Source organism: Maylandia zebra, linkage group LG20 (genome assembly GCF_041146795.1).
Source record: "Maylandia zebra isolate NMK-2024a linkage group LG20, Mzebra_GT3a, whole genome shotgun sequence".
Classification (NCBI taxonomy): domain Eukaryota; kingdom Metazoa; phylum Chordata; class Actinopteri; order Cichliformes; family Cichlidae; genus Maylandia; species Maylandia zebra.
In genome coordinates, this window is record NC_135186.1 from 32,453,698 (window position 1) to 32,466,203 (window position 12,506).

The following is a 12,506-nucleotide window of genomic DNA, read 5'->3' on the forward strand; positions in this document are numbered from 1 at the left end:
ACGTGCACACGCCTGCAGGGTGTCAGCCGCAGCGGTGGGAGGCGCTGTAACAAACTGAGTGAGAGTGGAGGAGCTGAGAAGGAGAGCAACTCCGGTTTGATTGGAGGAAGTAAACACATCAACAAAGAAAGATGGCCGAAGTGATAGAGCTGCAGAAGCTTAAGGTTGGTATTTCCCTAAAATATGCACTTAATAACCCGCATTTGGTCGGTTTTTAAAGATAAAGATAGCTTTTAACCGGAGTTAGATGCAGGACCGGAGGTCGGGGTTACGTTAATTAACCGTTTTGAAGGACAAAATGACGTCCGGCTGAGAAGGCGAACACCCGGCATGTGTTCAAAGAGCTAACGGCGGGCTAACGTTAGAATACATCGGCTAAGGAGGGAGAAAAAACATTAAATATGAAATTATTAATGTTAAATAACAAATACTGTCATATATATATGCACAAAGTCACCTACTGTCTCTGTCCTTCTGTAAGAACGTTAACAGCAAGTTAATTTGGCCGAGGCTAGCCCAACATTAGCTTTTAAAAGTGCAGTTCAGTTTACTTGGTCTCTGACTTTACATCCACAAGTGTCCTAAAATGCTGCCGCCAGGCTATTTGCCCTGTGCAAACTTATATCAAATGCTTCGCAGGCAGTTTAGGGTTATATTTTAAAAATGTATTTGACTCCATCTCAGGCCACACAACATAAAAATGAGCAGTATGTGTAAACTCTGTGTGTTTGTGGATTTTATGTGTCCCCAAAGTGTTGGGAGATTCCCGAGTCACAGAAGCCGAAACATTGAACACGACTTACAACAAAGAAATAAAGTAAATTATTAGATAAATAAAATAGCTCACATCACACAAGGGGAGCGACAGGAAGAGGGGAAATGAAACTAAAGAGGCCAGTTAGTAAAAATATAATAAATGAACGAAGGTAAAGATTTTCTGTCTTGAGTGTGGTCTGGGTCTGTTTGTTATCTGTGTCCACACATTTGGATGCTCTATGCGTCCGCTGATGGAGGAATCCAAATAGTGTATTTGATTCAAACTCCAAGGGCAGTGATGGAAAACGATTATCTGACAACTAATGCAGAGTAGCCTCCAGGAAAAAAGAAAGAAAGAAAACATACCAGAGTGCATTACATTACATTAAAAGTACTGAAAAGGTGCTAGAGGGAAAAATATCAATGGATAATTTGGTACTGAAATTTCTTTTAAAAGCAACCAATTTTGTTACCTAAATGGGCTTCTTATGTGATTTAATCCAATGAATTTCATGTGTGGTTGTTGTGTTTTCATATTTGTGTGTGGGCTGGAGACATCTATTTTTGACTATCCTAACTAATAGTTAGGGGCATTTTTATTCTGTAGTTTTTCTGGGATTTTTTTTTTTTAAGAAGAAGAAAGTTGTCACAGCAATGTTTGTGCAGGCAGTCATATACCTGTGATGCACCCCAGCCAAGACTTGTTTTCTACAACAGAACTGGTCTTGAGCCCCATCCCCCTAATGAAAGCAAGATTGTGCCACATAAAAAGGGTTATTCTACATCACTGACACAGAGAATGAAAATTACTCATTCCTCTTTATACTTCTTTAAAGTCTGCCTGAAGGGCACATTCGTAGTAGCTGCACTGTAGGCTAGTTTCTCACAAAAAAATGACAGGTACACAAACATCTGCACTGAGACTTATGCTCACCAACTGATGATGAAATGTATCTTTTGCTGACCCTCACATATTCTTTGACCTTCAAATTTGTCACATCAACATAACAGAAGTAATAGTGTACATAAATAGTAAATGGTCTGTGTTAGATGGATTAATGACCGAAAATGTCAGGTTTAAGTAAATGAACTCTGGTTTTTTATTTGTAGCTTGCTGAACTGAGGCAGGAATGCGATGCCCGAGGTTTGGAGACCAAGGGAAACAAAGGGGAGCTCATCGCCCGACTTCAGGCTTATCTGGAGGAACACGGTGAGGAACAATACCTTTCATACCGTCACTCATTTAACTCGCACGCTTGCACAAAACATTTCATTTACCTGCCTAAATAAAGGGCTTAAAATCCACCAATGTGAGACGTGAGAGAAGAGTCATTTATATCTGAAATTAGCTAGCTAAAACAGAGCTTGTCCATATTTGCTAGATCATCTTTATTCTTGTTGCCAACCCAACATTATACATGAATAATGCATGTATAATGATTTTAAATAAAAGAAATGGTGTAAAGTGTTGTAATAGTTAAACACAGAATCATATTTATCATACCTGATTTTGCTGATAGTTCATTCATTAATTGCTTAATAATAAACAGAGTATACGGTGAGCGACGCTCACCACAAAAGAATGTCTGGCTTTTCAAATGTATGATTTAGTAAAAAAAAAAAAAAAAAGTTGTATTGCGTAAAAAAAACATTTTTCTGTGTTTGAATCAAAAAGGGATTATGTTAAAATGAATGCTCATGTGAGAAAGTGCTAAAGACAAATCTTATTGAAGTGGAATTACATGAATAAATGAAAAATAAAGTGACTTGTATTCATACTTGACTGAAGGCTCATATATGGTGTAATTATTGACAAATTATTTTAAGTATAACATGGAAAAGAATCAAATGTAATGAAGTGATTTAAGTGAGGTAACTTTTTCTTAGTTAAAAATGGTTGAAAGGTCGAAGATGGAGAAGACGATAGGGTATGTCTGGATATCAGGTGATTATATATAAATGACAGCGATTCGGTGTCCAGATAAGAGGAGAGGGGGGGGGGAGGCAAACAGCCAAGAGAGTATAAAAGAAGGCACCTAGGAACATTCAGCGTGGTTTTTCCTCTAGTTCTTGCAATGAGCAGAACACATCATCTTAAAATTTGGTGCTGAGGGTCCACAGTTAGAAAGTGCAGCAAGTAATGCCATAGGAGCCACCACCACACGAACACTTTGAACCTACAAATTGGTTTCATGTTTTTTTTTCTGCTCATTTTTGCCGTATTACATTATAAATTCAAGAAGATTTGGACTTCGATTGTTTTCTACTGGACATGTTTCCTTACATTCTACCTTTACAGGAGGGAGAAGTGCATCTTCAGGCCTGCATGTTCCTGATCTCCTCTCCAGTCTCTCCCCTTTCAAAGATTAGAACAAAATCAACATTAGCTCAGAGTGTGTTAATTAGATAAGTATAATTGAGGTGATTGATTGTTATTTTGTGATTCTTATTATTAGATTTTGCTTTGCTCCTGCTATATTGCTTTTAAAAATATCCTCCAATTAACATCTAAATTCCCTTTTTAGCACTTTGTGAAACAGTAAAAATCTGAGTATAGTTCATCCATCAGCTCCATTTGAACTCTGCATTGCCTGCTGAGTAATATTCATATGTTCAGTTTAGGGGTAGTTAAAGAAAGAGCCGATTCACACTTCCTGTATTCGGGTGCTGGTCCCACAGATCGACAACCCCTGTAGGTGGTTACACGTGCATGTGATGGGTGTGACATAAATTGTTTCTACAGATGATGCGGATGCATTTTAAGTGTTTTGTTTTGTTTTTAAATATTCTGAAATTTATATTTGTTCGTTCTTTTTTTCTTTCTTTTTTTCTCCTGTTTTCTGAACAACAGAGGAAGATGTGGACGTAGATGATGTACTTGCAGAGGATGCAGTGGTAAATTTTTACAATGTTTCCCACAATATGCTCTCTTTAAATCCGCCTCTCACACTGTATTGTGGAGAAGTAATTTTTTAAAATGTATTTATTTATCTCAGGACTTCACTAAAGTTGAGAGTTCCAACGACGTAAAAGACGACAAGGATTCTGAAACGATCGAGCCTGAGCCGTAAGTTTATCTTCATTAAATTTACCTTTTTTTGTTCCTTCATCACTTATTGGCTGTGGACAATGTGACATTTGGGTCTCATTCAGTAATATCTGTGTAGAAATGTTCTTACTAAGCAAATAATAAGTATACGTTACTCTCAGATTTATGAAGCATATGCACCAGCGATGTTTGTCCTTACCACTCCTAGGCAGCCAGCAGAAACTAAAATTTATGATTCGCGTCATCTTTTTGACGTTTGAAATTTTACTTTTTTACTTTCAGGCCTGCCGAGAAGAAGGTGGTGAAAATAACTCCTCCATTATCTGCCAGCGAGGTGTGTACAACCTGTTTGCATCCACTAATGACTTAAATGTGTCAGGTTAAATGTGAGTCAGAGGGGAATTTTAGCTCATAGTAAAGTTCAGTGGTCTATTTTTAGGAGTGTATATGAACAAAACATATAGATTCATGAGCAAAGGTAATACATCAAATGTATAGGTGTAAATGTAAGAGAGATTTTAATAGGAAGTATACAAAGTTTAGAGTTTAGACTTTACTTCATGTACAGCAGTAATGTCAGTTTTTTATCTAATTTGTTGAGCAGAGACTTCAGAAGAGAGCCGAACGTTTCAACCTGCCGGCGTCATCTGAAAGCAAGAAGGCTATACGTGCAGCAAGGTGAGGCCTTACCTCAATTATTTCTTCTTTCAAAATAACAGTACCGGTAGAATAACTGTGCTCGCTGCATTTGGCTTTTTGTCCGAGAACACGATGAATCAAATCTTTATCTCTTTATTGTATCTTTCCAATGTTACTTTATTTTATTTCAGTACTTCAATGAAATCTGGAGCATTTTTTTAAGTGATCTTATTTTTCCTCATAGGCTCTTTTAAATTGTAGTTGTTTTTCAATTTGTTCATCATTTTATATGATATGTATTTTATTGACATTTTTTTGTATCAATAAAATGTGATAACTTAAAAATAGCATAGTTTATGCGACTCCTCCCTGAGTTAGCAATCACTTAGATGAATCAAACATCATCATACATGACAGAAATAATGGTCATGACTTCTCGAGTAGCACCCATGTAGCTCATGAAGCAGATTTATGTTTCAGTAAATCTGTGTTAAAACTGAAACATGTGTTCTCCTATATTCTAGGTTTGGCTTACCTGCTACTTCAAGTCCCTCTCCAGGTCTGTTGTCACTCTTTACTAAACAAATGGTTGTTTTTTTTTTATAAGAAATGTATCGAAGCTAAGGACTGACTTCGTAGGCTTGTGTCAAAATATGTTTGTGTTTTTTAATTGAATCTTTGTATTTTATTCAGAATTTATTTCTTTTATATGATGACATTACAAAATGTTTTATTTTCTAATTGTACTATAGAGAAGAAACATAAGCCTTTGTAAACCTTTATACATGCCTGTATTATTGTAGTGCAATAATAATAGTAATACTATGATAGCACTAACTTATACTACTGCTAGAAAAATCTATTTTTTATAAAAGAAGAATTTTATAATTAATGTTATTTGTTATAAATGAATTCCGTTAAGAAGAATTTAAAATTTCCCAGAATTCATCAAAACTATCAACTAAATTTAAAACAGTTGTACCAGTTTAAACCACAAGATGGGGCAATGAGTCTGTTTCACCTTTAATTAAATACAAGGCATTAGTGATAGCTCATGTAAAATACATTAACATATATGAAAAATATTTTCTGTAAGATTGCGGGTTTTTTTGTGTATCTGCTTGATTTAAATGAGCAGATCATCTCCTTCATGTCAGCTTCTCTCACACCTCCAAATAGCTTTCAGTAGCTTATTTTGAAATCGTTCTATGGAGGTCTCATTCTGACCGCTTGATTTGTGCCTCTGCTCTACGCACTGGAGTGGTTGAAGAACTCACAGTGCAGAAGCAGCATGAAAAGTGAAAAATATCAAGTAATATGCAGAGCAAGACAGATTAAATCACAGAGCAGTTAAATTGGTCAGAAAGGAACTTCCATAGTGCAATCTAAAAATAACAGTTATGCTGAAAGCCATGTGGACGTGTTTGAGAAGATGATGTTCAACTGGAGATCAGCCAATCAGGTAATGTGTTTTTTGGGAATTTTTTTTTTCCCCCATGAGATGTTACCTAGAACTTTTTGATCATTTCATACTCATATGTAGCCTGTGGAGAGCGATGAGTGCAGATATGGTGAACAATACTACCTTTTTAAATGTATTTCTGTATGTAACTAATTTAAAAATAAATGGAAAATACTTTTTTTTTCTGGGAAATTGTTACTGCAGTAGTTTTCATTTAAAGTGAGACTTCATGCTCAGCCAATAAAAGTTGATAGTGCTAAACTAAAATTGCTAAACATAGATTTAATCAGTTGTAATCAGCCACATCCAACCCCTTAACAACAATATTAGTAGCATTAGTATTAGTAGTAGTGTTATTACAAGTATTTCAGTGTTTATTATGGTTTTTCTCACAGTTTTCTACTTTCTGTCTTTCAAACAGGTGTCGTTGTAAACAGTAAAGCTGCGGTAAGTGTCAAAGTAAAAAAAAAAATTCTGATCATTTATTTCTTTATTGCTCCATCTGACTCAAAAAGGACACTGAATCATCATGTTTGTCTCTGTTAAAGGTGAACGTCGATCAGCTGAAGAAGAGGGCAGAAAGATTTGGCATGAACGTCTCATCTATTTCTCAAAAGGTGAGCTCTAGTGTTTTTTTTGTGTGGTGTATAAACTAATGAATCAGGGTTCATGCTGGACATTAAAAAGCCTGAAATTAAAATTAATCAATAAATCAAAATAAAAAATTCCTGTAAAGTTTACTCTATGTATTTATTTTGCAGATGATCTGTTTAAAATTGGAAGAAAAATTGTCATCATTATATTTGTGACACCACAAAACAAACAATAGCGTGATATGAAATGATAGACGTTTTCATATTGTCATAAAATATATGTCATTATATCGAACAGCCCTAATAGTACTTGTTTTTTCTTTATTTATTAACCCTCTTTAACCTCCTAGGACCTGACGTCCACATATGTGGACATCACATTTTGGGTTGTCTAGACCAAATTACGAAATTTTGCTCTACAAGGGCCTGATATCCACTTACGAGAACATCATGCTGCCACTGTTCTATCAAGATTTAAAACAAATGTCCTCTTATGAGGTTAAATGTTGTTCTGATTCTTTTTTTCTTGTCTTTATTGTTTGCCCTTTTATTTAGTTTTTGTTTACTTTTCCTTGAGAATCTGTGCTAATGTTAAGTAATACTATATTTTACAAAATAATTTATAGCTAAATCATTAATATTATACTGACTTTTTCAGATTGAGGAGGATGAGAAGCTTAAGAAGAGGAAGGAGCGGTTTGGAGCCCTAACAAGCGCGGGCTCAGTTGGTGGAGACGACGTCGAGGTACGATTTTGGTTTTGTGTGATTCATATTTCATCACAATGCCATGTGATTTAACCACAGTGAATGAAATAAAGAGGCTGATTAATCTTTTCTTTCTTTTTGTCTCTGCAGGCCAAGAAGATGAAACGTGCGGAAAGATTTGGAAAAGTGTAAATAAAGTGTGAAGTAGGGTTTTTTGTTGTTGTTTTTTTTAAGGGTTTTTTGTGACTGTACATCAGAGATTCCTGAGGATGAGAACCGGAATAGGCTAAAATCAAAAGTACAATTAAATGCAGCTGTATCATTTAAGGTAGTTGAAAAGCACATATTTGGATTTTTTTGTAACGACAGAATTGAAGGGGTGCAAACAGGAGCTTGTAAACAACGCAGAAGTTTCTCAGTTTTAAGATTTTTGCTCATCGTTTCAACTGCATTACAGTCCATTTTTCTAATGTATATCAAGCAAATACAGCAACAAGCAGCTACTTTACAGTAAAAGATGGTTAATTACTCATCATATAATCTTAAGATAAACTGCTCAGTGAAATCAATAAAATCATTTTACAAATGAAACCATTGACGAGGTTGAAATGTTTTGTTCTGAAGCCGTTGCGTAAAGTTTTCCATTAGTGAAAGAAAAAAATTTATGCTTTTTATATAAACATGTTTTTGTAGAGTGTTCCAGTTATGATGAAACCTGTTATGGAAGTGATAACCGATTGAAACATCTAGTAGTTTACAGTAGAAATAGGAAAAGGAAGATTACTGACTGTAATTTGTTCTCACTGTGTGTTTAACTGTACTTTTGATTGATCAGATAGTCTGATTGGGGGTTTTTTGGAGGGGGGCTGGGGCATCACTGATACACTGCTTCAGTTATCTGTCCATTTTATAACATTTTGTGATTTAAAATAAATTGTTTTCAATTTTTTGATACCTGCGTCCTTGTCTCATCACTGTTGTTACTGGAGTTTGATCATCAGTGTGGACCATTTTAGTACTAAAGAACACATTCTGTCGAAGTGTAGTTTGTATTTTCCTCAGTTGTTTATTATCTTTAAATATGGCTGGAGTTGTGTGTTCATATTTCTCTCCAAGTGTGTGAACATTAAGAAATGTTATTTTTGAGTCAGGCCAGTTAGAGACCCCCAGTTAGAAGTTGTATGATTGTAAGGTTTATCTTCATATTTCACAGAGATAACAGAACAAGGCAAATGTGTATCTGGAGTATTGATTCAAATGACAAAGAGCTTTGCGAGTGTAATTACCCCCTGGTGGGCACTGATGAAGCACGGGGATTAGAGTCAGATAGCTTCACCAAAGGGGGTGCCTGACACACATCGTAGAAAGCAGCCGACAGTCCTTGTCTGAGTGCTAAACGCACGGGCGATGTAAAGTATTTAATTTCAATTTTGCTAAAGTAAAACATTTGTGAGTTTTCGGTGCACTATAAAATGCAAGTAATAATAATTTACCATAACCTTTCAAGTAAGAATTACAGGAGCAGTTTGAGTTTGTCTCTTCAGTTTTTCCTGTTTTAACATTTTGTATGCTTTCCTATATCAAGCACATTCTGCTGCTGCTTTACTGGGAATATTTTTTTCACCTAACATTAAGTGACTAGTCATATTACAGTCTAAAAACAGACTATCTTACAAATGAAACAGTCATTCTGAGCTGGTTTTAATCGAAAACAGCTCCGGAGAGGTTCAATTATCAAAGGATCAATTCTTTACTCATTAAAAGTTTGGTTTCAGTGAAGTTTGGGTCATTTTTACCCTTTATTTTCTTTCTTCCCATAATATCAAACAATGTTATGATAGGGAAAATGGTTTAAAACATCTAGCTTACAATTGATGCAGTATGACAAAATAATATTTGTCCCATTTTGATAAAATGTTGCTGCAGTAACACATTCTAGAGTTTTTAGCTGTACTGTAAAACCTCAAATAACAATATAAACACTGTCTGAAAAACAAAAGCAGTAAAGCGGTTGTAACAGGAATGATGAAAAATCAATACCCAGATGAGTGAAACCCAATAAGTCACAATAAAAAAACAAAAAGGAAGATTTTAAAAAGATATTTTTACAGACATTTGAAGAAAATCAACAATTCTTAACAACATAAAGGCTCATTTGGGCAATATTTCTGCTGTAATTTGCAAACAAATCAAAAGTTTTAAAAGTGATCGGAAAAATCTGAAAATCAATTATGAAACATACAGAAAGCCACTGCAGAGAACTGTGATTGGAATGATTCGACCCTAAAACCAGCAAGAAGCTTTACTGCTGCATTTCAAACTGTTTAAAGACGACAAACCAAAAGGAGAAGAAAAAGTATGAACAAGGTCAACGTTAACACTTTCGTAGCATGTACTTTTAAAATAACAGTTCAATATCTGCGGTTCACTGATAAGTTTTGTTGTGTAAATTAGTGCTCACTGTTAAAAATCATGTCCACTCAGAATTATCTGTATTTTAAACTTCCTGGTGATCACCTCATCACTCCTGCTAATGTGCCCTAACCAACTGAAACCCCCCCTCACACCTACAGAAAGAGGCCGCTCCCGCTTGAAGTTTCATGACACAATGAGGGTGATTAGTCTGAACAACTCTGTATTGATATGGAGCAAAAACTGCTGTGGGACAGAGACAGCCTCAACCACCCAAATACAATACAATCAGAAGTGGGCTTTCACCATTAGTACTCTGTGACAATACAACGTGTCAATTATTTGACACCTGCATGGCTTTTCAGTCTGTCACCAAGCACATCTGTTTTTTATTAAGAGGATTAAGGATTAAGAGGTCCCAGCATTCCCTGCCTGGATATTAGCAGAGAAGTGGGTACAAAAAATAAAAAAATAAATAAATAATAAAAGAGAAAATAAAGTGGTACGCTGCAGATGACCTCTCAACAGGAAATATGGGGTTTGTTTTTGATGTGTTAAAATTGACCTTTTCACCTTTTATATTAAGGGGAAAACCTTAAGAATATTGGCCAAATTACCAGATTTAATTTTAAATAAAAAACGGAGCAATTTTATCTTTCACCACTGACTGAAAACGCTGTAATGGAACCTGATCTACATCATTTAATGATTCAATTTGGGATTTTTTTTTATAAAACCTTTTTTTGTATCAATGTGCTCCAAAATAGTGGTGTGCAATAAAATTGTTATGTGACCCCTTAAAACACATGTACTCACACACACACACACACACACACACACACACACACACACACACACACACACACACACACACACATATATATATATATAAACTAACCCAGGTAGAGTTAGGTTAACAGAAATACACCGCCCATCTGTGAACTAAGATGTAGGTCTATTAGGTTATGTTGTGGTGAACCTTGGTTTGGGGGATGGGTGTTCATACTGGAGTGCAAAATTAAAACCAATGGAAGATGGGCAAGAAAAGTTCAAAGCCATCAGGTGCTCAGTTTAGAGAAAAGAAGAGGAGGAGAAACGAGCAAAAGATACAGGAAAGCAGATGTGTCATTGGATAATGGCAGGTCATCCTGAAACAATCAGAATCAGAATACTTTATTAATCCCTAAGGAAATTATGTGTGTTACAGTTGCTCCAAGAAGAAATGGTAAAAAAAAAAAAAATAGTAACAGTAACAGACTAAACTCCAAACAATACATTATCTTACAGATTTTACACATTTAAGAAATAGCACTAATATATACAGATCACTCAGTTCTAAATATCAAGGATTAACAAAGGTGATTATAAATAAATATCAAGAAAATTGACAAGAATATTCCAGAGTAGAAAAGAGCGCGTGTAAAAAGGGTGTAACTATTGCAGGGTTCACAGTGTGTTAGATGGAGGAGTTGTACAGAGAGATGGCCACAGGCAGGAATGATTTCCTGTGTCGGTCAGTGGTGCTTTTTGGTAATCTCAGTCTCTCACTGAAAGTACTTCTGTGACTAGCCAGCATGTCATGTCATGGAGTGGGTGGGAGGTATCATCCAACATTGTCTTTATCTTGGACAACATCTGCCTCTCAGACACCACCCTAACGGAGTCCAGCTCCATCCTCACAACATTACTGGCCTTGTGGATCCGTTTATTTAGTCTGTTGGCATCTGTGACCCTCGACCCGCTGCCCCAGCATGCAACAGCATAGAAGATAGCACTGACCACAACAGAGATACAACAAGATAACATCAATTAGTAGGGATAGTGAAGTGTCACTTGGCTATGATTTTAAAAAGTAGACACTGATGTAGCATACTGAATCTTCTCTGGTGAAATTCAGTATGGTTCCGACAACAGTTTTATGTTAATGTACAATCATTAATATGTTTTATGTGTGTGTGTGCTGTGTTGGGCAAACTTTGATTAAATTGAGGAGGACTGATATGATATCGTTTAGCTTTTGAGCACCTATTCAGGAGAAGTTTCACTCATCATCCACTAAAGGGTAGTTAATCATATTAATCAAGGAAGATGATCAACCTCTTTGGTCATTTGGCTTGATCATGTCAAGTGTCAATTAAGTCAGGTGATTAACTAGATTGTTATTCCTCCTACAGCATCATCTCATATACACAGATTTTTGTACTGCAGAAGTCTTTAGTGCTGAAGGGAAAATCCCGGGAAAAAAAAATCTGGGACAGCATGGCTGTCGGGACGAGTTTAGCGTTAGCATAGAACTTTCTAACATAGCACTATTTGGTTATGGACAGATAGGCTAAGACTGTGATGTTAGAGGCTGACCAAACAGGCATATGAGGGAAAATGGAAGGGAACGTAACTCTCTCAGTGACCGTGGCTAATCATATAACTGGCCACCATTTATTGCCCAGCGTTAGCATGCTTTCAAAAGCAAGTAAAACCCCAGACACACAAGCCTAGAGACTTGTTTATGACAAGTTTCAGTTGAAGATTCTTACTGAGAACTTTAATATTAGACTTCCTACTTCAGCTATTTGTTGCAACTTATCTTCTCCTCTTATGTGCCAGATGGTGGAGTTAAACTTCTCACCCATGGGGGCGGGCCTAAGTGCCTAAATGCACTGGTTTTGCGAAATCAGTGATAATAGCAAGTTTATTAATGCAGCACTTTTAAATTTTTGATTTAGACTGTGTTTCACATTGTTATTAGATTCCATTCATACTTGACGTTTACAGCTAGGGGGCGGGGTTTGGGAAGGGGCTTGTGGTAAGGTAGCACCATGAGTAAAGGTATGTGCACTTTTAGTCAGTACCTAGGAAGAAAAGTGGGCGTATACTGATGCAGGACAAGGA

The 12,506-nt window shown here is 36.0% G+C and overlaps 1 protein-coding gene across 1 annotated transcript; it reads left to right on the forward strand.

Annotated features, from left to right (window-relative positions):
* The first annotated feature begins 11 nt into the window (after positions 1-11).
* Positions 12-8,157, forward strand: sarnp (SAP domain containing ribonucleoprotein). Its single transcript, XM_004560272.5, has 11 exons — positions 12-164; positions 1,867-1,966; positions 3,608-3,651; positions 3,753-3,823; positions 4,088-4,139; positions 4,410-4,483; positions 4,969-5,003; positions 6,328-6,353; positions 6,455-6,523; positions 7,158-7,244; positions 7,356-8,157. Exons 1-11 carry the CDS (start codon positions 132-134, stop codon positions 7,395-7,397), a joined length of 633 nt encoding a protein of 210 aa, XP_004560329.2. The 5' UTR covers positions 12-131; the 3' UTR covers positions 7,398-8,157.
* The last annotated feature ends 4,349 nt before the right edge of the window (positions 8,158-12,506 follow it).